General features: G+C 51.0%; 1 protein-coding gene across 5 annotated transcripts in view; it reads left to right on the forward strand.

Annotated features, from left to right (window-relative positions):
• Positions 1-20,264, forward strand: part of PGPEP1 (pyroglutamyl-peptidase I) — a 58,768-nt gene that overhangs the window by 24,383 nt on the left and 14,121 nt on the right. For 3 of the 5 annotated variants that reach the window (XR_007244644.1, XM_048498360.1, XM_048498363.1), the window contains exon 3: positions 19,557-19,673. The exons of 1 other annotated variant lie outside the window; for it this stretch is intronic. Coding sequence is in view for 2 of the 4 variants with exons in the window: in XM_048498360.1 (XP_048354317.1) it covers positions 19,557-19,673 (117 nt within the window). In the remaining 2 variants the exon portion in view is untranslated. Of the gene's footprint in view, positions 1-19,556; positions 19,678-20,264 lie in introns of those variants that run through there. One more of the 5 variants, XM_048498362.1, reaches the window with a different exon arrangement.

A 20,264-nucleotide genomic window follows, 5' to 3' on the forward strand; every position in this document is an offset into this window, starting at 1 on the left:
ACCCATGGCGCCTCACCGAAAAAGGCCTTTGTGGATTTTTGGCCTACCTAAAGATGACCAGCCGCTCTTGTTTCTTCCAGCTTAATTGCTTTGTGAAATCAGCGCCATTTATTTCATTTCTACCTTGCACCTTTCCTGGCAAAGCCAACTTAGAACAGTCCCTTTAAAAAATAATTTAAAGGACAAGCTGAAAAATCTATTTTGGCTGCCTGAGGGAAGAAGAAGAAGAGTTTGGATTTATATCCCTCCTTTCTCTCCTGCAGGAGACTCAAAGGGGCTGACAATCTCCTTGCCCTTCCCCCCTCACAACAAACACCCTGTGAGGTAGGTGGGGCTGAGAGAGCTCCGAGAAGCTGTGACTAGCCCAAGGTCACCCAGCTGTCGTGTCCAGGCTAATCTGAATTCCCCAGATAAGCCTCCACAGCTCAGTATGCATGAAGAATCAAACCGGTTCCACTGAATGGGCTCCTGAAACTCTTATCCACTGAGCCACCAAGAACATGCTGTTCGTTGCATCTGTGGTGATGGTTGAAGTCCTTATTGGGTTAGATTAGTCAAAGTCATCAGATAGTTGGCTGTTTGGCCTTGAACGGAAGGAATTGCGAGGCTTAGAGGTGAACAGGTCCTTTTGGCCACGTTTGTCAGTGACTGGAATTCCCAATCAAGAAGTTTCGCTTTTAGGGTTTTATAAGCCTCCTTAGAGGTGAGCATATAAAGTGATTCCATTGAAAGACCAATGGATTCAATTTTCTCCTTGATGATATTACACCAATTCTTGAATTTACTGTCTTGCATAAAGGAGTATATGAAGCTAGAGCAGGGGTCTGCAACCAGTGGTGATCCAAAAATTTTTAGTAACAGGTTCCCCATGGTGGTGGATTCAAACTGTGGCATAAGCCAGTGGGATGGAGTTAGAGGCCTTGACGAGGCGTGGCCGAGGGCATTCCGGGCGGGCATTCCTGGACAGGGCTGTGGCAAGCTGGCAGCTCTTGCCGGTCCTTAGGCTGGAAAGCAGTACGCAGGTGCAGGCTGCCACCACATGCCAGTGCACCTCCTGCTAGACTGCTTCAAGTTCGTGCTGCTGCTGAGAGGAGGTAACTAAGGCAAAAAAATCACGGGCAAAATCACCCATTAAGTAACCTCTACGGCACACACAAATAATTAGTAACCTACTCTTGGGAACCTGTGAGAACCTGCTGGATCTCACCTCTGCCTGCAACTTGTGGCTCTCCAGATGTTCATGGACTACAAATCCCATCAGCCCCTGAGCTAGAGGAATCCTGCTGATAGTGGATTTTGAACCAGTATTTGAATGTTCTTAACCATGCCATAGTCTCGAGTGTGGAAGTCCTTGTTGGTTTTAATTGGGTCTTCCAGTGGGGTGGGGCGGGGGGCAGCACCTGGCCGATCAGCCTCTCATTACCCTCTCACTATTCAGTGTGCAGAGGTTTTTATCATAGTCTGTGAAGAGAGGACTTTGCAAAAGGTAGGAATTCCCTGCAGAATGCTCGCCGAAGAGAGCAAATCTTGTCCGTTCCTTCCCTGGCTGTGTTAGTTGAAAATGCCTTCTGATTTTAACTTGACACCTTCTTTAAGAAAAAGAGAGAGAAAAGAATTCCACATGTGTCGCTTATTTTTCTCCGCTCCCAGGTGAACGCTACCTCGGCCTCACCTCCGGGGCCTCATGCTTGCTCTGTTGGGAAGCTCAAAGGTCAGGCGGCTGCCGGCTGCATCCATCAGTGTGCGGGAATTCCGCCTCCCACCCCTCCCGCATCTTGTTTTCCCGTTTGAAACGTGTTCCTTCTCCTTCTCCCTGATACCTTGAAATTCAGGCAGAGCCGTCTCTTCTGAGGCAGGGGAGGGAACTTTCGCATCCTCGGAGTGCACCCTGGGTAAGAAAAGCTTTTTTGAAAAAGCCACCACTCCCAGACTGAGCACTGACACGGCAAGTCTGTTTCCGTGGGGCACCCCCCCAGCTGCCAAAACGGAGAAAATATGAGCGTTCCCGGAGGACGCAGCCATCTGCTGGGAAAGAGGGAAGACTGCCTTCCCAGGCTACTTTCTCTCTCCTGTCTGGAAAGATGTTGTGAGCGCGACGGAAGCAGGTGTGGGAGGCGAGGGCGCCCTTCTGGGCATATCAGCGGATTTTAATGCCTGGGTTTGAGCGAAGGCTTTCTCTGCACCGTTTACAATAATTTCATCCCACTTTTGTCAGGCTCGAAGCTGCGCGCAACAATTTCCGCCATCATGCAGCTCCTTAGTAATAAAACAGGCAACTGGATGCCTCTAGAACAGGGGTAGGGAACCTGCGGCTCGAGAGCCGCATGCGGCTCTTCTGCCCTTGCACTGTGGCTCCACGAGCCGAGTCACGCCCGGCCCCATCCTTGCACCCGCCCTGCAGGCAGCAGGGTGGGCGCACTAACACCTACGGTCGGCTGGGCCTTCGCGGGCCTCTCGCTCGCCCGTTGGAGCAGGGCAGAAGCGCTTTCCAGTGACTGGTGAGACTGAGCGCCCGGCTTCATCCTTGCCACGCCTGCAGGAGCAGGGCGGGCGATCCATCAAGCTTCTCAGAATGAGCGAGTAAAATGTAAAAAAACCCCTATATATACATAGTGTTATCTTTATTTTAAATGTAAAAAATTATTTGCGGCTCCAAGTGTTTTCCTGTGGAAAACGGGTCCAAATGGCTCTTTGAGTGTTAAAGGTTCCCTGCTCTAGAACAGTAATGGCGAACCTTTTTGAGACCCGAGTGCCCAAATTGCAACCCAAAACCCACTTATTTATCTCAAAGTGCCAACCCAGCAATTTAACCTGAATGCTGAGGTTTTAGTTTAGAATAAACGTTGGCTCCCTCTTCCTCTGCCCCACCTGCTCGAGCAGGGGCCAGTCTGCTCTAGCCTCCAGCAAAGTCCAGCTCCTCGCCTCTCTAGCAGCTCTGCCTCCCTCTGCATTACCCTTGAGCAGCAGCCACCCTGAGCACAGGCACCAGGCCCATCGTCCTCAGTGGTCCAGGCCAGCCTAGATGTGTGTGTGTGGGGGTTGTGATTTTCCGCCCCCCAAATGACGAACTCTGTGTGCGCGTGCCCACAGAGAGGGCTCCGAGTGCCACCTCTGGCACCCGTGCCATAGGTTCGCCATCACTGCTCTAGAACACGGGTCTGCAACCTGCAGCTCTCCAGATGTTCATTTGGCCATGCTGGCAGGGGCTGATGGGATGTGTAGTCCATGAACATCTGGAGAGCCACAGGTTGCAGACCCCTGCTCTGGAAAGTCCACAGTTAGGTGTTTGCAGGGGTATGCTGCTTCTAAACATGGAGGTTTCACTTAACCAAATAAACCAAAGGGCCTTAGTGTGCCTTGAAAGGCTAATAAAATTTGTTTCAGTATGAGCTTTTGTGATTCAGAATGCGTTTATACGAAGGGAAGTCATACTGGGAGATTTCACGGGGCAGGTTATGATGGGGAGGGACCAAGGGCAGGCGAGAGTCTTTAATTAATTAATTAATTAATTATTTCACTTTTATACCGCCCTCCCCCGGAGGGCTCAGGGTGGTTTACAGCACCAACAAACAAATAGAAACAAAATAAATACAAAGTTAAGAGTTAAAATGCAGCATTCAATTATCAAACACAATTAAAATAGATGGCATCCATCTATTAAAACTCCTCTTAAAAGGGGAACAGTGGGTCTTAGATTGTTTCGGGCACCCACATCAGCAGCTGGTCTCCCCAAAGGCCCGGTGGAATAGCTCCAGTCTTGCAGGCCCTCACGAGACTCGATGAGGTCCCTTGGAGACCGGACAACTGGAGGAGAGCCTCCACCAGGCAGGGGGCCAGAGACCATAAAGACTGTGGGCCCTAGTGGAGGCCAGCCGCATCATAGAGGGGGTGGGGATCACCAGCAAATTGGCCTCTGCTGAATGCAGGGACCGATGTGGGACATATGTAAATCTCCAGGTAAGGAAGAAGGCAAGCGAGAAAAGTCAGATGCTGATCCCATCATAAATTGACAGAACTGGCAAATCCGCATACTGGATGGTGGAGAAGGTCAGCGCTTCCAGCAGACATGCAGATAGTTTCAGTGAAGATTAACCAATATCAGGGTAAGGTTATAGTCTCATGTTAAGAATGGCAAATTAAAACTTCTATAAAACAATCCCTGTAGTTTATGACAATAGTGGGACATTGTATATTCCCTTTGAAGCTCTTTGTGGAGCAACGACTTCCAGGTCTGGAATGGTACAACCAGGAAGATTAAAAAGTTCCCCTGCTGGTTTCTGAATGTTGAGCGATTTCTTGTGTCAGGTTTGTGTTCATTGAGTCTATCTCATGGGGACCTGTCATGTTTGTCCCATGTAGGCAGGAGAAGGGCGTTGTAGGATTGCGTAGCAGCATATGCCAGCTAGACCTTGCACTCCAGTACAGTGAGCCCAGGATGGTGTAACTGATGTTGCTAGGTCTTGCATTATTGTTGTCGGAGGAGGAGGAGGTGTTGTTGTTGTTGTTGTTTGGATTTATCTCCCAAAGGGCTCACAATCTCCTTGCCCTTCCCCTCACAACAAACACCCTGTGAGGTAGGTGGGGCTGAGAGAGCTCCGAGAAGCTGTGACTAGCCCAAGGTCACCCAGCTGGCGTGTGTGGGAGTGCACAGGCTAATCTGAATTCTCCAGATAAGCCTCCACAGCTCAGGCGGCCGAGCTGGGAATCAAACCCGGTTCCTCCAGATTAGATACACGAGCTCTTAACCTCCTACACCACTGCTGCTCCAGATGTGGGGACAGAGTTGGCATCTAGGTCTATTGCAGAGTTTTCTTCCTGGGTCCATTGTTGTAGGTGAGAAACTGTTCTGAATTGTGTGCAGATTAGGTCCTTTACTCTACTGGACAGGTGTTTTAATTCAGGGAACGTTTTTGGGTAGATTCTTCAGGTGAGAGTCCCTATCTGATAGGTCAGAGGAGACCTGATTGTAAATTCAGTGCTTTGTATGTTCCGGATGACAGCTGGAGGCACACAGGTAGATTTGGTCATCAGTAATTTTTGCTAAGGTTGTGCTTACGTGCCCATTGCAAAGTTTACGGCCGTGGTGGCGAACCTTTGGCACTCCAGATGTTATGAACTACAAATCCCATCCAGCCTACCAGCATGTGCGGGGAAAGCTGATGAATTGTAGTCCATAACATCTGGAGTGCCAGACTCTCCTCACCACTGACTACGACATCCAGGAAATGTACTTGCTTAGCAGATGTGTCAGGATCTGTTGCTTTCCCTTGTAGAATTCCATGAGACGCAGAAATAAAGGCTTTGGGAGTGAAAGTCCATTTATTAAGACATCTTAGAAGCTCAAGTACACTTGGTGGCAGGAATGACACTTCCCCGCCAGAAGCTGGGTTATAACAGTCACCCCATCCCCCCTTCCTGCTTCCCATGGGAACAGAGAGGCTTCATCTCCCGCAGAGATAAAGTCCTTGAAGCATCTGGCCCATCTTGAGCTGTGGAATGCACTCAAGGTTACTTCACCATCAACACTATTGAATCCTTTACACTCTGCCTCCCCTAAAGAAGAAGACCCTTCCCCAGGTTTGTCTTGCGAAAGGTGCTGTGGAGCAGCAATAAGGTGGGGGCTTCAATGTTTTGAATAGACCCATTGATTATACCCAGAATATCCCACCAAGAAACTAAATATTGCAGAACGATTAAGCGAGGAGTCCAGGATAAGCGCCAATTTCAGTAGTGCTTGTGGCCATCAATAATAATAATAGTCGGTGAGGGCCTCTCTCCAGTGCATTACCAGGCATGAGGCGGGAGCCTCTTTGAGCAACTGGAATGGAAGACAGGATTGGATGTTACTAAGAGAGTTAAGGCAAATCTAAGCGGGCAGTGACATCATTAATCACTTTAGTAATTTGAAAGGGTCCCACAAATCTCTTGCCAAGTTTAGAAAATTTATGCACGCCTCTGAGGAATTTTTTGTAGATAAATACACCCAGGAGCCCACACGCAGAGGGAAATCCAGTGATTGTTTATCCGCTTGCAGTTTTGGGAGTCCTTTGCTTGTTGTAGGCGGTCTGGACCCACTTCCATCCCTCGACTAGGGATAGAAATCCATTGTTGAAATTCTGGGGTCCAAGGTCGCTCGCGAGGTAGTTGTGCTTAGCGGGAAGGAGCTGCCAGACACAATTTCAAAGGGGTTTCTTTATTACTATATATGAACCGCATTGTTGTAAGTGCATTCACTTAAACGAGGAATAAGCTTCGCACCAATTGTCTTGGTGGTTGTTGGTGCAACAACGTACATACTGCTTTAGGGTTCTGTTCGTTCTCTCTCCGTCCGCCCGCCACTTTGAAGGCGTGGTAGGGGGGGCGGCTGACGGCGAAGCTGACTTAACAACTAAAACGCTTCCAGAACTTTGGAGATGAACTGGGGCGGCGGTCTGAACCACCTGCGGAATGGAGAGCGGTAAACATGTTGAATAAACAGCCCGTGCCAACTTAGAATGAGGAGGATGGAAGCACATGGAATAAAATGGGCTTGCCAGAATAAGTCTACCACCACCCAGCAAACCGTGCCATGACTTTCGGGTAAATCTGTAATGAAATCCATGGAGATGACTTCCCAAGGCCGGGAAGCTACCGGGAGAGGTTGCAATAGTCCATGGAACTTTCCCGGGATGGTTTTGGCTTCTGCACAAACCGAGCAGCCTTTAATGTATGCCTCAATGTCTTTGCGCGTGCAGCCACCAGAACTGCCGGCCGGGCCAGAGGTGTAGAGTTTTCAAAGCCAAAATGCCCAGCCGAGCGAGCATGGTGGCAAGCTTCAAGAACCTGCTTGCGGAGGGGGGGAGGCACTCAACATTCCCCCCTCCGCCAAACTCCATTCTCCAAACGCAATTGGGAGTCCCTTCGCCGCAGGAGGCTCGTGCAGCCCCGCCTCCTCCAATTCCCGCAGGAAAGGAGAGACGAGACTGGGAATGGGGGGCGGAGGAGAAGTGGGTGTTTGAGATCGAGTGACAGCCAACCCCAACTGGGAGGGGGAAAGAACAGTGCGTGGAATGTCTCGTAAGGCAGCTCCACCCCCCTCCCCGGTAGGCGCGAGAGCGCCAGCCAGTTTGTTGGTTTTCCCAGGGAAAAAATGGACTGTAAAAAAGAAACGAGAAAAGAACTCGGCCCAACGAAGTTGGTTTGCGGACAGCTTGAGGGGGGCGGAAAGAGCTGCCAGGTTTTCATGATCCGACCAAACTTGAAAGGGATGTTTAGCCCCTCCAGCCAGTGGCGCCAAGTGGAGAGTGCTGCTTTGATGGCTGCAGTCTCTTTGTCACCCACAGTCCAGTTGAGCTCGGCACCAGAGAATTTTTGACAAATAAGCACACGGAACCAGTCTACCATCTTTATTTTTCTGCAACAGGGCTGCCCCAAGTGCTTTGTCCGAGGCGTCCACGGAACCACAAACGGGAGATCCGGTCAGGGTGCTTTAGGATAGGTTCGGTGGTAAACGCAGATTTTAGTAGTTCAAAGGCTGTTTGACATTTTTTCAGACCAGAAAAGGGGGGCCCCGGGTTTGGGCGGACAGTGGATCCTTACCCTTAGTGCGTAAGAGGTCTGTGAGAGGGAGAGTCAGTTTAGCAAATTGGGGTATAAAATCACGATAGAAATTAGCAAAACCAAGAAACGACTGGAGTTCTTTGCGGTTGGTGGGGGCAGGCCATTGGAGGACTGCGTCAATTTTAGCAGGATCCATTTTTAAGCCCTCGGGCGAGATCCGGTAACCCAAATAGTCAATGGAGGTCTGATGAAACAGCATTTGGAGAGTTTGGCAAAGAGAGAGTTGTCAAGCAAGCGTTTCAGCACCTCTCGAACCAATATTTCATGCTCTTCTATTGTTTGCGAGTAAATTAAAACGTCATCTAAGTATACAACAACTCCCTTGTACAGTAAATCATGGAGAACTTCATTAATAAGAGCCATGAAAGCCCCGGGGGCCCCACTTAACCCGAATGGCATTATTAAGTATTCAAACTGTCCAAACTTTGTGTTAAACGCAGTCAGGTGTTCATATCCTTCAGCAATTCTGACTCTGTAGTAAGCTTCTCTCAAGTCCAATTTAGTAAAAATGCCCTTTGCCGAGTGCATCTAAAAGGTCCTTGATCAAAGGCAAAGGATATTTATTGGACAGGAAACCGCATTGAGACCTCGATAATCTGTGCAAAGCCTTAAAGACCCATCTTTCTTTTTGACAAACAAAACAGGAGCAGCGTGTGTGTGTTTGGTAGCCCACCGCATGAAACCGTGGAAAGCAAGGTTCTTGTCTAAGAAGGCACGTAGTTCCTTCTCCTCATTGGGACTCATGCGGTAGATTCTACCCTTGGGTAGTTGCTCTGGTTGTGGCTATGACAATTTTACAGTCAGTGTCTCTGTGGGGTGGCAACTGATCACATTCCTGCTCCTGAAAAACTCTGGCTAGATCTTGATATGCAGGTGGGATGCCAATAGAATCGGGAGCAATCACTGGAGGAAGCCAGAGAGGGGTGTGTGTCAGGAGACGTTGGGTTTTCTTCCCAATTCATGTGTTCACCGCAGGGAGGGTCAGTGAATTCTAGGATCCTGTCTTTCCAAATGAATTTTGGTTCATGTAACAACAACCAAGGCATGCCCAAAACTATGGAGTGTTTGGCCACTGGCGCTAAAATGAAACTAATTTTCTCCCAATGGTCGGCGCAACGGAGGAGAACCGGCTGTGTTTTGAACTGGGCCGGTCCTTCGTTTCCGAGGGGGCTGCCGTCCATTTGGGTGAATGGTGTGGGCTTAGCCAGGGGAATTCGGTCCAGACCTAGCTCCTCTGCCACCTGGGGCCGCATTAAGCAGTGGGAGCAGCCGAATCCACAAGGGCCGAGGCTATAATGCGAAAGTGTGTTTAGCGGGGTTGGCCAGAAATGCTTGAACAGTAATGGGAGCGCTGCCTTCACTCACCGGTCAGGAGTCGGGCCCATGTCCATGGGGGCTGAAGAAAGGCAAACAGCTGCTTCCCCCTCCTCTGGGTCGCCTTCGGTCACCGCTTTGGACGAGCCAGTGGGAGGCGGCCCCGACCTGCGTGGTGGTTTGGCAGACGGAGTGCTGAGCTGGGGTCGTTGGTTTTGCTTCTTGGGACAGTTGGCGGCTAGATGACCTGGCCCTCCGCAGTAAAGACACAACCCAAGTCGGCGGCGGCGGTCGGAGGTGGTTTCAGTAGGAGCGGCTGGGCTTGACTTGGTGGACACAGTAGTGGTTTTAGGCGTGGCGCCTCCTTGACGAAGCGTGATTCCAAACGAGACGCCACTTGAGACCCCAACTGGATCCAATCCGCGAATGGTAATGGAGGAACTCGAATTAGAAACACCGTTTCACGAGCTTGCTGTCCACAGCATCTGAGAAGTATTCGCATTTCATGCGTTCAGGCCACTCCAGGAGGAAGTCGAGGCAGCCGCCGCATCTAAATTCACGGACAAACTCTGCAAACGGGCGGTTGCCTTGCTGGATGGTTTTGATGGTGCGGATGGCTTCATTCTCGGCGCCTGGATCTTGAAAGCGCGCTCTTAAAGCTTGGAGGAATGCGGGCACTGTGCGAGAGTCCTCATCCTGTAAATCCAAGACAGTCACGAACCAGTCGGCTGCTGCCCCATCCAGGACTGAGCCGATGTCCCGCATTTTTTCGCTGCTCAGACCGGTACAGATCATCATAGTCTTCCAAGTGGGCATTGAGTTGTAAGATGAAGTAGGGAAGTTTGGAAGCGGTCCCATCAAAACGGGCTGGTATCGGGGGCCGATAGTAGCCCCGTTCGACGGCTCTTGGTGCCTGCTGAGGAGGGGGTTGCGCGGGTTGAGCGGGTTGGGCAGGCAGCGGTTGTACGGGGGAGCCGGAATCGGGCGCTGGCGGTGCCGCTGGCGTTTGGGTGGCAGGACCCAGGTACGTGGCCCTGGCGCCGGCATGATCAGTAACAGCATAGACTCCAACTTGGGGCTTCCCGGTCTGCTGCCTCCTTAGCTCCCTTTCCAACGCAGCCAGATCCCTCTCCTTGCGAGCCAATGCATCCTGGAAAGCATGCAAAGCAGCCTTTTCTCGCTCCAATTTAGCCAGTTCGTCCCGCTTAAGGGCTTCAGTGAGCTCACTTTGCGCGGCGCAGAGCCTGAACGCTTACGTTGCCGTTGTAAATCCAGTCTGGACTGTTCCAGGACTTTATCATGGACTGATCGATTCTGGGCATATTGTCGCTGGAGCTGTCTTTGGCACGGTCCAACTCGAGCTGGACTTCTTTGCGTTGCTGTTCCCGGTCCCTCTGCAGGTTTTCGCGCTCTTGCTGCAACTGTGCCCGCTCCTCCTCCCATAACTGGCGTTCACGGTTCCATGCCGCTTGGGCTTCTCGCAGTCGTCCCACTTCCTCATCCCAGTCCTCCCTCGATGGGAGAGGAAACCGGTCTGGCTGGGAACGCAGGCTTTCTTCGACTCCTCGCCGCCTGGAAGCGAGGCATCGGAGACACCGTGAGTCCGCCGCAACCACCGGTGGCTCCCCGAGGCACCTCAGGTGCGGTCGCTGGCCCAGGATCAGGGGTCCGATTGGGAAGCGGTACGGATACCCCTCCCAATTCCAGGTTTAGTCCCGGTGTCTTTTGGACGGGCCCCAGTGCTGTGCCACGGTGGTTCTTTGGGAGCATCACCAAAATACGAGTCCAGGAATCGTTCAATGGACTCCTGGGTTGACGCATGAAAGGTGGTCAAGCCCGTCTCCTCCATGACAGGTTGCATCTGAGGTTTGTAATCCACATGAAAACGGGTAGAGATCCGATCCACAGGCCGATCCATAGACAGCTTCCAAATCCATTCTTCTCAAGGTCGCCGCCACGCCCCTCGCTCAAACGGAGTAAAGGAAGACTCGTGCTGATACGAGGACGGGAAAGAGCCACCAGCGAGGCCCGTTCTCCTGCCGGTTCCTCCAAATCAAGAAGGGAAAGGTCGGAGCCCTCTTTGGGGGCTACCGCACCTTCCGCAGTAACATTCAACCTCTCCATCGCAAGACAAGAGGTCCACTACACAGGAATATAGATGATTTAAGATTCCTGCCACAATGTAAGGAATTCCATAGACGCAGAAATAAAAGGCTTTGGGAGTGAAAGTCCATTTATTAAGACATCTTAGAAAGCTCAAGTACACGCAGTGGCAGGAATGACACTTCCCGCCAGAAGCACAGGTTATAATACCAGTCACCCCATCCCCCCTTCCTGCTTCCCATGGGAACAGAGGCTTCATCTCCCGCGCAGAGATAAAGTCTCCGCCGAAGCATCTGGCCCATCGCCCGGGCTGTGGAATGCACTCAAGGTTACTTCACCATCAACACTATTGAATCCTTTACACCCCTATAATCAGACTGTTGGTTTCAGAAACAGGTTTATTGAAGGGAGCTGCGAGTAGGATACAAGCAAGTCTTTGCTGGAACTAAGTTCTATTACACCTTCTTTGTTTAATATCTCTTTGTTTCTCCAAACAGCCCTCTCCAGCCCCTCCCTCACCACCCCAGTGAGGTGAAATCACCAAAAATGTTCTCAGGCAATGCAAAGATTCCAAGACCAAAGCCGAGATTAAGTCCAGGTGCAGGCCTGAAAGCAAAAGTTCAGGAACACGAAGATAACAGCATAACAAGCAAGGTTCCCACAGTCCCTTGGCCAGGAAACAAACAGGCCAGGAAACAAACAAGATCTTGACAGTGAAGCAGTGGCGTAGGAGGTTAAGAGCTCGTGTATCTAAGCTGGAGGAACCGGGTTTGATTCCCAGCTCTGCCGCCTGAGCTGTGGAGGCTTATCTGGGGAATTCAGATTAGCCTGTACACTCCCACACACGCCGGCTGGGAGACCTGGGGCTAGTCACAGCTTTTCGGAGCTCTCTCAGCCCCACCTACCTCACAGGGCGTTTGTTGTGAGGGGGGAAGGGCAAGGAGATTGTCAGCCCCTTTGAGTCTCCTGCAGGAGAGAAAGGGGGGATATAAATCCAAAACTCTTCTTCTTCTGAAGTATCCTGGGGTGAGCTTGCTGGTGTGGTGAACATGTTGGAGTCCTGGTGGAATATCTCGAGAGCTCCCTTCCTGTGAGTCCAGCTGGTGAAAAGACCCTCCATAAATCCTAGGTGCCGGGCAGGAGTTAATTGGCGGGGTTGCTCCGAGTCAGCTGTGAATTGCACTGTGGCGTAATGCAGGTCCCCATCGCTACGCCATTCGTCGAAAGATATAAACTGTTATAAAATTGAGAGCGGTTGTGGGTTAGAACATGTAAGCAAGGTTCAGTAGCCAGGCTTGCGTTGGGTCGTGAGGGATAATCTTCCTGATGGCCAGTGGCCTGTCCTTGTTTGGCAATTTGGTATATAGCAGTGGTGGCGAACCTATGGCACGGATGCCAGAAGTGGCACTCAGAGCCCTCTCTGTGGGCACGCACAGAGTTCATCATGTGGGGGGGGGGATCCCCCCCCCACATCTAGGCTGGCCTGGGCCACTGGGCTCGATTATTAGCATTAAACCTAAGACCTAGTTTTGGGGAAGCAGTATAGGTAACCCTGTTAAGCGCTGTTAAACCCCACTGATTTTCATGCAAAGAACTAAAGCGCGATCCTTTACCTGGGAGTGAGCTCGGTTGCTGGCAATGTGGCTTGCTTCTGAGTAAACCCTCCTAGGGTCGTGATTTACCCATTCGAAGAGTTGCATGGTTGCTTCAAAGCAAAGCCAACAACTACCACCAAGCTTACTCCGAGTAAGGCACGCCTCAGAGCCAACCATTTTTTTCTAAACTAAAACCTCAGTATTCAGGTTAAATTGCTGTGTTGGCACTTTGCGATAAATAAGTGGGTTTTGGGTTGCGGTTTGGGCACTCGGTGTCAAAAAGGTTCGCCATCACTGGTATATAGAGTCTCAGCATCCATGGCCACCAAGATCGTAGAATCATAGAGTTGGAAGAGACCCCAAGGGCCATCAAGTCCAACCCCTGCAATGCAGGAACAAACCATCAAAGCACTCCTGACAGATGGCCATCCAGCCTCTCTTTAAAAACCTCCAAAGGAGGAGACTCCACACTCCGAGGTAGTGAACAGCCCTTGCTGTCAGGAAGTTTTTCCTGATGTTTTCGTGGAATCTCTTTTTAGAACATAAGAACATAAGAACAAGCCAGCTGGATCAGACCAGAGTCCATCTAGTCCAGCTCTCTGCTACTCGCAGTGGCCCACCAGGTGCCATTGGGAGCTCACATGCAGGATGTGAAAGCAATGGCCTTCTGCGGCTGTTGCTCCCGAGCACCTGGACTGTTAAGGCATTTGCAATCTCAGATCAAGGAGGATCAAGATTGGTAGCCATACATCGACTTCTCCTCCATAAATCTGTCCAAGCCCCTTTTAAAGCTATCCAGGTTAGTGGCCATCACCACCTCCTGTGGCAGCATATTCCAAACACCAATCACACGTTGCGTGAAGAAGTGTTTCCTTTTATTAGTCCTAATTCTTCCCCCCAGCATTTTCAATGGATGCCCCCTGGTTCTAGTATTGTGAGAAAGAGATGTGTGAGCTCCCAATGGCACCTGGTGTGAGCTCCCAATGGCACCTGGTGGGCCACTGCGAGTAGCAGAGAGCTGGACTAGATGGACTCTGGTCTGATCCACCCTTTGGCACACATCGCATCTTGTACAATACTGCTGCACATTTTTAGTAATGCCTGACCAATAAAATTTCCTCTGCACCTTAGCCAGTGTTTTCTTAATACCCAAATGTCATGATAGGGGTTTTAACACCTCCTCTCTGAATTTCTTGGGTACGATGAGCTGTTGGACAACATTATCTACCCCCCCCCCATTTTCCTTTCTGAGGAATTGTCTGTAAAACAAATCATTTATCCACAATATTTTAACAGAATTGCTAGGAGTGAGCTCTGCAGGGCTGGTGTGTACTTTACCCCTACAGTCAGCTAAAGTGGGACATCTCTGCTGCTGACAGTTCCTGGCCAAAGGTTGTGGGGCATGTCCCTTTGTCATTGGTTTCTTGCGTGGGAGAGGGTAGCCGCTTCACGATGGTCCTTTCCACACAGACACTTTAAGACATTTTGATGCCTTAAATAAAATGTTTCCTCCGCACTGCTTTTACCTCAAAACATTCTATTTGCTGCCTCAAAAATATTTTAGATGGATTCCCTTTTAAAACAATTCTCCGGCTGAAATGTTGGCCATATGGTCTCTTTAAGACGTTTCCCCGTGCCTCTCTGCAAATCCGGACTTTCTCCTCGGTGTTCTGTGCTCAATCTCCCCCCTCTTGTTTTTGGAGCCTTTCTCTGTTTGTTTGTCATGGGGGGGGGGGGGGCGCTGTTCTTCAAGGGATGCAACCCAGAAGGTGCCGAGAATCACAGCACAAAGCTGGCAGGGGCTTATAGGATTTGTAGTCCATGAACCTCTGGAGAGCCGCAGGTTGCAGACCCCTGGTATAGATACTTAAAATGACCTATATCCAGTGGTGGGATCCAAAAATTTTAGTAACAGGTTCCCATGGTGGTGGGATTCAAACAGTGGCGTAGCGCCAATAGGGCTGGGCGGGGCACAACGGGGCCATGGCCGGGCATGCCCCCCCCCATCAAGGCCATTCACAATTGCAAGCAAGATTTTAGGGATAAAAGTGAAGTTTGGATTTGCACATTATCTTTAAGGAGTCTCCAAACAGCTAACAAATGCCCCCCCCTTTCCTCTCCCCACAACAAACACCTTGCAGGTGGGGCAGAGATTGCCTCCCTAGCCGGCCTATGGACTTCTCCTGTGCTGGCCGGCGCCCGCCCACTGGGGAGAAGGCTTGAGACTGAGAGCAATGGCAACGTAGAGAATAAGGCACTGCACTCTGGGTGAGAGGGAGGGGAGGCGGAGCTCCTCATCCTGGGAGCACAGTGGTATTTCTCCCCCGCCCTATGGACACTCAGGGCCACCGTAGAGAGTGGGCGGGGCTACGTCAGGCTTCCTTAAGTCTTGCAGCAGCGGCTTCCTCAATTCTGGGCTTGCTGGGGCTTGCAAAATCAGTCTGTGTGGGCGGACATTTTGGCGCCCCCCCATGACTGCAATGGATTCGCCCGGGGACATGGGGTACCCCTTGTCCCTAGGCAAATACGCCACTGCCTCTGAGCGGACCCAATTAGTAACCCCCTCTCGGCACACACAAATTAGTAACCCACTCTCGGGAACCTGTGAGAACCGGCTGGATCCCACCTCTGCCTATATCTAACTAGAGACGTGCTGATTATTAAATAGTTTCATTGTATTTATCAGGTGTGTTGTGTTGTCATTTGCCACCCTGATGAGGTCTAAATCTAAAATTAACTAAACTCGAGGAGGCAGCCTTTTCTCCGGAGTTTGTTTGTTTGTTTGTTGGATTTAGAACCCACCTATTCCCAACCAGGTGGGCTCAGGACAGCTCACAAAAACTATGGTGACAAAACCAAAACAACTGTGGTGAAACACCGCCCAGAGCCCCTCGGGGATAGGGCGGTATAGAAAACTTAAACAATAATAAATAAATAAATAATCTATGGTGACAAAACCAAAATTTACACAATTTCCCTGACTCTGAAATTTTTGATTATTTTGGTGCCCTAAAACTCCTATGTAGTGGAAACCTGACCAGAAGAAGGGAGCAAGACAAGGAAATATTCACAGGGAATTCCTGAAGGAAAATAAGGAGGGCACAGGGATGAAAAAGGAAACAAGGAAGACAGAGGGGAGGGAGGCCAGCCAAGATGGGCACGGTTCCTGCGCTCAGCCACAGACCTGGCAGTTTTAAAAGGGGCTTGGACAGATTTATGGAGGAGACGTCGATGTATGGCTCCCAATCCTGATCCTCCTTGAGCTGAGATAGCAAATGCCTTAGTAGACCAAGTGCTCGGCAGCAGCAGCAGCAGCAGGCCATTGCTTTCACATCCTGTGTGTGAGTTCTCAAAGGTGGGCCACTGCAAGTAGCAGAGAGCTGGACGAGGTGAACTCTGGTCTGATCCAGCAGGCTCTTTCTTACGTTCTTATGTTCTGCCAGGTTGGTCCAGAGCTAAAAAGGCTGTGACTCTGGATCAGAATGGCCAGCATTTTTCAGGCGAGGGCCCACCAGTAAATTGTGACTGAAGAAGAAGAGTTTAGATTTATATCCCCCCTTTCTCTCCTGCAGGAGACTCAAAGGGGCTTACAATCTCCTTGCTCTTCCCCCCTCACAACAAACGCCCTGTGAGGTAGGTGGGGCTGAGAGAGCTCCGAGAAGCTGTGACTAGCCCCAGGTCTCCCAGCCGGCGTGTGTGGGAGTGTACAGGCTAATCTGAATTCCCCAGATAAGCCTCCACAGCTCAGGCGGCAGAGCTGGGAATCAAACCTAGTTCCTCCAGATTAGATACACGAGCTCTTAACCTCCTACGCCACTGCAGGAATTCCTGGAGCTCCTCTGCAACAGCTACAGGGTTGCCGTTCTTTCAAGCTCTGCCTTTCTCCCTGAGACTCGAGGCAAAATATTGCACAGGAAAAAAACACCAGCCTACCGGGTACGAGGAATGCAGTAAAACTGGACCGCGGAACCAGAGAACAATGAAATAAAAGGATGTGTGCAATAAATAAAGGGGCAGTCTGCCCATTCCCCCCCCCCCCCCCCCGGTTAAAACTACCACCCTGTTTCCCTTTCGGAGAAGTACCCTCCTGAACAATTCTGTTTCACCGTCACCCTGTTCTCTTTGTGCCAAAGGATGCCCAAAGCGTTCCTTGGAAAAGCTGTTGCGGGGAGGAGCAGCAGTAAATCTCTCCCAACTTTCTGCAAGTTTGGGGGGTGGAAGGAGAGCTACACCCCCCCCCACCTCTTTGCTTTGCCAAGTGAGAAGCTCCTTTGTTAGTTTCTGGGGGGGGGGTAGGAAAGGCCTCCAGCCTGTGGGCCAGCTGTCCTCCTTTTGCGCAGGCAGGCGAGAACAAGGGCCTGCAGTATTTCCACATGTAATGCAAACCACACCGAAGGAAGTCGGCTGTCTCTGAAAGAAGCTGCGCTAACAAAGCCTTCCCCCAACCCCCTGGCGCAGTGGAGGGACGGGGGGTTTGTCTCGCTAACTCCTAACCCTTCGTGGCCTAGATAGGCAAGTTTTAAAAAAGTCTCGCAGGCTGTAAAGCAGCGATGGCGAACCTTTTCGAGACCGAGTGCCCAAATTGCAACCCAAAACCCACTTATTTATTGCAAAATGCCAACACGGCAATTCAACCTGAATCCTGAGGTTTTAGTTTAGAAAAAAACGGTTGGCTCCAAGACATGTGTTACTCGGGAGTAAGCTTGGTGGTAGTCGGTGGCTTTGCTTTGATGCAGCCGTGCAACTCTTCCAACGGGTGAATCACGACCCTAGGAGGGTTTAATCAGAAGCAAGCCCCATTGCCAGCAACCAAGCTTACTCCCAGGTAAAGGATCGTGCTTTAGTACTTTGCATGAAAATCAGTGGGGTTTAACAGCGCTTAACAGGGTTACCTACACTGCTTCCCCAAAACTAGGTCTTAGGTTTAATTCTAATAATCAAGGCCAGCGGCCCAGGCCAACCTAGATATGTCTGGGAGGGGGCACTCTGTTTGCACGTGCCCACAGAGAGGGCTCTGAGTGCCACCTCTGGCACCCGTGCCATAGGTTCGCCGCCACTGCTGTAAAGCATCACTGAAGTTTGGTAGGAAAGCAAGCCTTTGATAAAAAGTTTGGGCCTGGCTTGTGGAAGTATTGAAATGTCAGGCTCTTCTGCTAAGGATGGAAAAACTGAAGCTCGGTGCAAAATCTGGATTAAGGATCAAGCTTGAAAAGGGAGATAATTTTGCACAGCCCCCCCACCCCATGTTTTAGCAGCTTTTGGGAGGACCAAGAGCAGCAACCAGTGGGCCTGAGGTTCATTGGTCCACGATGCTGGTTGCACAGTGGCAGATAGGAAGGCACTCCATAGGGCAGTGGTGGCGAACCTATGGCACGGGTGCCAGAGGTGGCACTCAGAGCCCTCTTTGTGGGCACGTGCGCCATCGCCCCAGTTCGGGCACTCGGCAGTGGCATAGTGTCAAGGGGGAGAGGGGTGCGCAATGCACTGGGAGCGTGACCCTGAGGGGCAGGGCGAGGGCATTCCAGGGGTGTGATGGGGGTGTTTCGGGGCGTTCCAGGGCAGGTTGGGGACAGGCAGGGGCGCGGGGCGCACACGTGCCCTGGACGCACTTTTCCCTTGCCCCGCCCCGGCACTCGGTCTCTAAAAGGTTCGCCATCACTGCCATAGGGTGATCACTACTGCCCAGAGAATTATTGGATGCCCTCTCCCCTCTTTGGAAGAACTCTATAATTCCCGCTGCTTAAAGAAAGTTCGGAATATTCTGAAAGACCCGTCTCACCCTGCATGCCCTTTTTTGGAAATATTGCCATCTGGCAGACGATACAGCAGTGGTAGCGGGGCTGATGGGAAATGTAGTCCATGAACATCTGGAGTGCCATAGGTTCGCCACCACGGCGATACAGGATCATAAAAACAAGGACAACTACCGTGTTTCCCCGAAAATAAGACAGTGTCTTATATTAATTTTTGCTCCCAAAGATGTGCTATGTCTTTATTTTCAGGGGATGTCTTATTTTTCTGTATTCTGTTCGTCGGGCATGCTTCCAAACAAAAACTTTGCTACGTCTTACTTTCGGGGGATGCCTTATATTTCGCACTTCAGCAAAACCTCTACTATGTCTTATTTTCAGGGGATGTCTTATATTTGGGGAAACAGGGTAGGCTCAGAGACAGGTTCTATTCTAGAGCTGTGGTTGTGCTGAACTCTGTGGTGTCACGTTGACGTGGCTGTGTAGGGATGGTTGGAAGGGGGATTGTGGAAGATGGGGTGTGAGGACTGCGGAAATGTGCATCGGGGGATGTTTGTATTTTCGTTGTGTGTGCCCAATGACATTAAAGTTTATCTTAACTTAATCTCATGAACCTGGCCAGGGAGCACAATAGCTTTTTTCCCCTTGTGTGGTGAACTGGCTGGAGCGTTGGCCTAGGTCACAGGGGTCTGCCACCTGCGGCTCTCCAGATGTCCATGGACTACAATTGCCATCAGCCCCTGCCAGCATAGCCAATTGGCCATGCTGGCAGGGGGCTGATGAGATTTGTAGTCCTTGGACATCTGGAGAGCCGCAGGTTGCAGACCCCAGGACCCCAGATGTTCATGGACTACAGTTCCCATCAGCCCCGGCCAGCATAGCCAATTGGCCATGCTGGCAGGGGCTGATGGGATTGGTAGTCCTCGGACATCTGGAGAGCTGCAGGTGGCAGACCCCTGGCCTAGGATCTGGGAGGGTGGAGCTCAAATCCCTGTCAAACGGCGAAGCTTACCTTGGAACCCGAATGCCGTTCCTGCCCAGCCTACCCAGTAAAGCTGTTGTGGGGATAAAAGCGAGGAAGCGGGTGCCGGAGCCCCACTCCGGCCTCCTTTGAGGAATAGGCTTTGAAACATCCCCCCAAGAGGGTTTGTTTGACCACAGTGGTTCTTTCTGTCTTGTCCCCCTGGACTTCTAGGAGCTGGAGAAACTGGGCCTGGGGGACGACGTGGATCTCTACGTCTACGAAATCCCCGTGGAGTACCAGGCGGTGCAGAGGCTGATTCCTGCTCTGTGGAAGAAACACAGCCCTCAAGTGAGTGAGTAAAAGTCAGCAGCAGGAGTAGAAATTGACCGTGTCGTGATCCAGGGCCCCTGAGAAGCCGGGAGGGGTTTGGCACCACCTGGGAAATCTAGTGTCTCTGCTCCCTCGTAACCACAACATTGTTTGGGCCTTGGCAGTCTGGATTTTGGGTTGAGAAGAACAGGCTTTGCAACTCGTGTAAGCGACGCCACTCGAGAAATAGCTGCAAATCACTGTTTGCCTGTGGTGCAGCAGTGGCGTAGGAGGTTAAGAGCTTGTGTGTCTAATCTGGAGGAACCGGGTTTGATTCCCAGCTCTGCCGCTTGAGTTGTGGAGGCTTATCTGGGGAATTCAGATTAGCCTGTGCGCTCCCACACATGCCAGCTGGGTGACCTTGGGCTAGTCACAGCTTCTCGGAGCTCTCTCAGCCCCACCTACCTCACAGGGTGTTTGTTGTGAGGGGGGAAGGGCAAGAAGAATGTCTTCTTCTTCTTCTTCTTCTTCTTCTTCTTCTTCTTCTTCTTCTTCTTCTTCTTCTTCTTCTTCTTCTTCTTCTTCTTCTTCTTCTTCTTCTTCTTCTTCTTCTTCTTCTTCTTCTTCTTC

Source organism: Sphaerodactylus townsendi, linkage group LG05 (genome assembly GCF_021028975.2).
Source record: "Sphaerodactylus townsendi isolate TG3544 linkage group LG05, MPM_Stown_v2.3, whole genome shotgun sequence".
In the NCBI taxonomy this organism is placed as follows: Eukaryota; Metazoa; Chordata; class Lepidosauria; order Squamata; family Sphaerodactylidae; genus Sphaerodactylus; species Sphaerodactylus townsendi.